General features: G+C 50.1%; 1 protein-coding gene across 1 annotated transcript in view; it reads right to left on the bottom strand.

Annotated features, from left to right (window-relative positions):
• The window catches only part of ATP8A2 (ATPase, aminophospholipid transporter, class I, type 8A, member 2), a 59,171-nt gene extending 57,655 nt beyond the window's left edge, over positions 1-1,516 (bottom strand). Inside the window, exon 1 of the mRNA XM_008942526.1 lies at positions 1,377-1,516. Within this exon, the coding sequence (XP_008940774.1) occupies positions 1,377-1,477 (101 nt within the window). The 5' untranslated portion in view covers positions 1,478-1,516. The remainder of the gene's footprint in view (positions 1-1,376) is intronic.
• Positions 1,517-1,579: the final 63 nt, after the last annotated feature.

Raw genomic sequence — 1,579 nt, 5'->3', positions numbered from 1 at the left:
GCAGGATATAAAATTCCTCTCTTTTCATAAAGGCACACAGTATGTAAACTGTTATTTGAACAATAGCCCAACACCTGCATTAACAAACAGAAGCCTGCTAAAAAACACTCTTCCTTAAGTCATGACAGGAGCCATCTGTTCACCTAGCTAACCCAGGGCAAGCATGGCAGGCACTACCAGTTTGCTTATGGTATTCACCCTCATACTCCAGTGCAGATTTGTGTTTACAGATGGCAATAACGCAGCATTAAGTCACACCAACAAAAGTCTTCAACGCACACCCCTACAATGAAGGGCTCCAAATGGCAAAGGATATTCCCACTGGTCTTCAGTTAAAGAACACAAGTGGACCACAGCCTTGTAGGCATTCTTCCTATAAAATCTTGGGCATAATACAACCCCCTAAGACTCAGATGAAACTTCTAGAAGGCAGGCATTCTTTATTACAGCACTGGTGTACAAGGGACAACTCCTCCTTGTGCGCATGCAGTAAGCGGCGTCAGTCAAGGCTCCGTTACCCCAGTTCATACAGATGTAGTGGATGACCACATGAATTCATAATACCTGCCTCTTAATTATGCACACACTTTGAGCATCCTAGAACGTTCTGTGAGGGTCTTTGGTGATTTTCAATGGTTGTTCTGAGGTTTCCTTTAGAGGAACTTTCCAGGTGTGCATTCACACTATTGGCTTGCTTATATTACACCTGGTTTTGTTCTTTTCCACCACTAGTCTCAACCAGCCCACACCATGAACCTCCCACCTTCACACCCAGAGTGTTTCAAAGCCATTAAGACAAGCAACATACAAGACAACCAGTGAGATTCAACTGGAACTCTGTTTTGCCCTATGGACTAATACAACAGCATGGCCATGTTAAAATTCTGCAGTTATTCTTGCCCCACCAGACTTGTTACTTTTTTGTCTTCCTTCCTATTCTATGCTTTTTTTATACCTAGAGTAGTTATTCTACTTCTTAAAAGAACACCAAATTGAGTTTACACAGTGGATGCTATCAAAACCTCAGTTTTCATTACTTTAGTGCTTATGTTGAGGACTACCAGATTAGGTCCTGTCACTCCAAAAGTCAGTGGCCCTACTGAAACGAAGACCTCACCATGCATCTCACCCATGCAGCTGTACGAGCTGCTCCCACTAGTGAAGCTGCAAGCAGGTTGCTCGGCCCCCGCTGGCAAGCAGGTTGCCCGGCCCCCGCTGCTGCGGGCACCCCCCGGACCCGAGCTCAGGAGCAGCCGGTGCCCGCTGGAGCCCAAGGCGGCTGCCTCAGCTCCCCGTGTCGAAACCAGCACCGGGAGGCGGGGAGAGGCAGCGGAGCCCTCGCCGAGGGAAGGGAAGAAGCGAGGATCGCTCCGTACCTGACCCAGTTGTCGCGGAACTTGCTCTGCTGGGGCTGGTTCAAGTAAATGGTGCGGGCTGGTGCCTCGTCCAGATCCGCCGAGGACGTGGCTCCAGACATCTCATCATCCGCCTTCTTGTAGCCCGCCGGGGAACAGACAGGTCCTGCGGGGAGAGCGCAGACGGTCAGCGAGGGGCCGCGTCCGGGCGGCGAGCGCACCCT

The sequence above is a fragment of the Merops nubicus genome, unplaced genomic scaffold (genome assembly GCF_000691845.1).
Source record: "Merops nubicus isolate BGI_N331 unplaced genomic scaffold, ASM69184v1 scaffold4586, whole genome shotgun sequence".
Classification (NCBI taxonomy): domain Eukaryota; kingdom Metazoa; phylum Chordata; class Aves; order Coraciiformes; family Meropidae; genus Merops; species Merops nubicus.
This window is presented reverse-complemented; position numbering and strand designations above follow the sequence as displayed.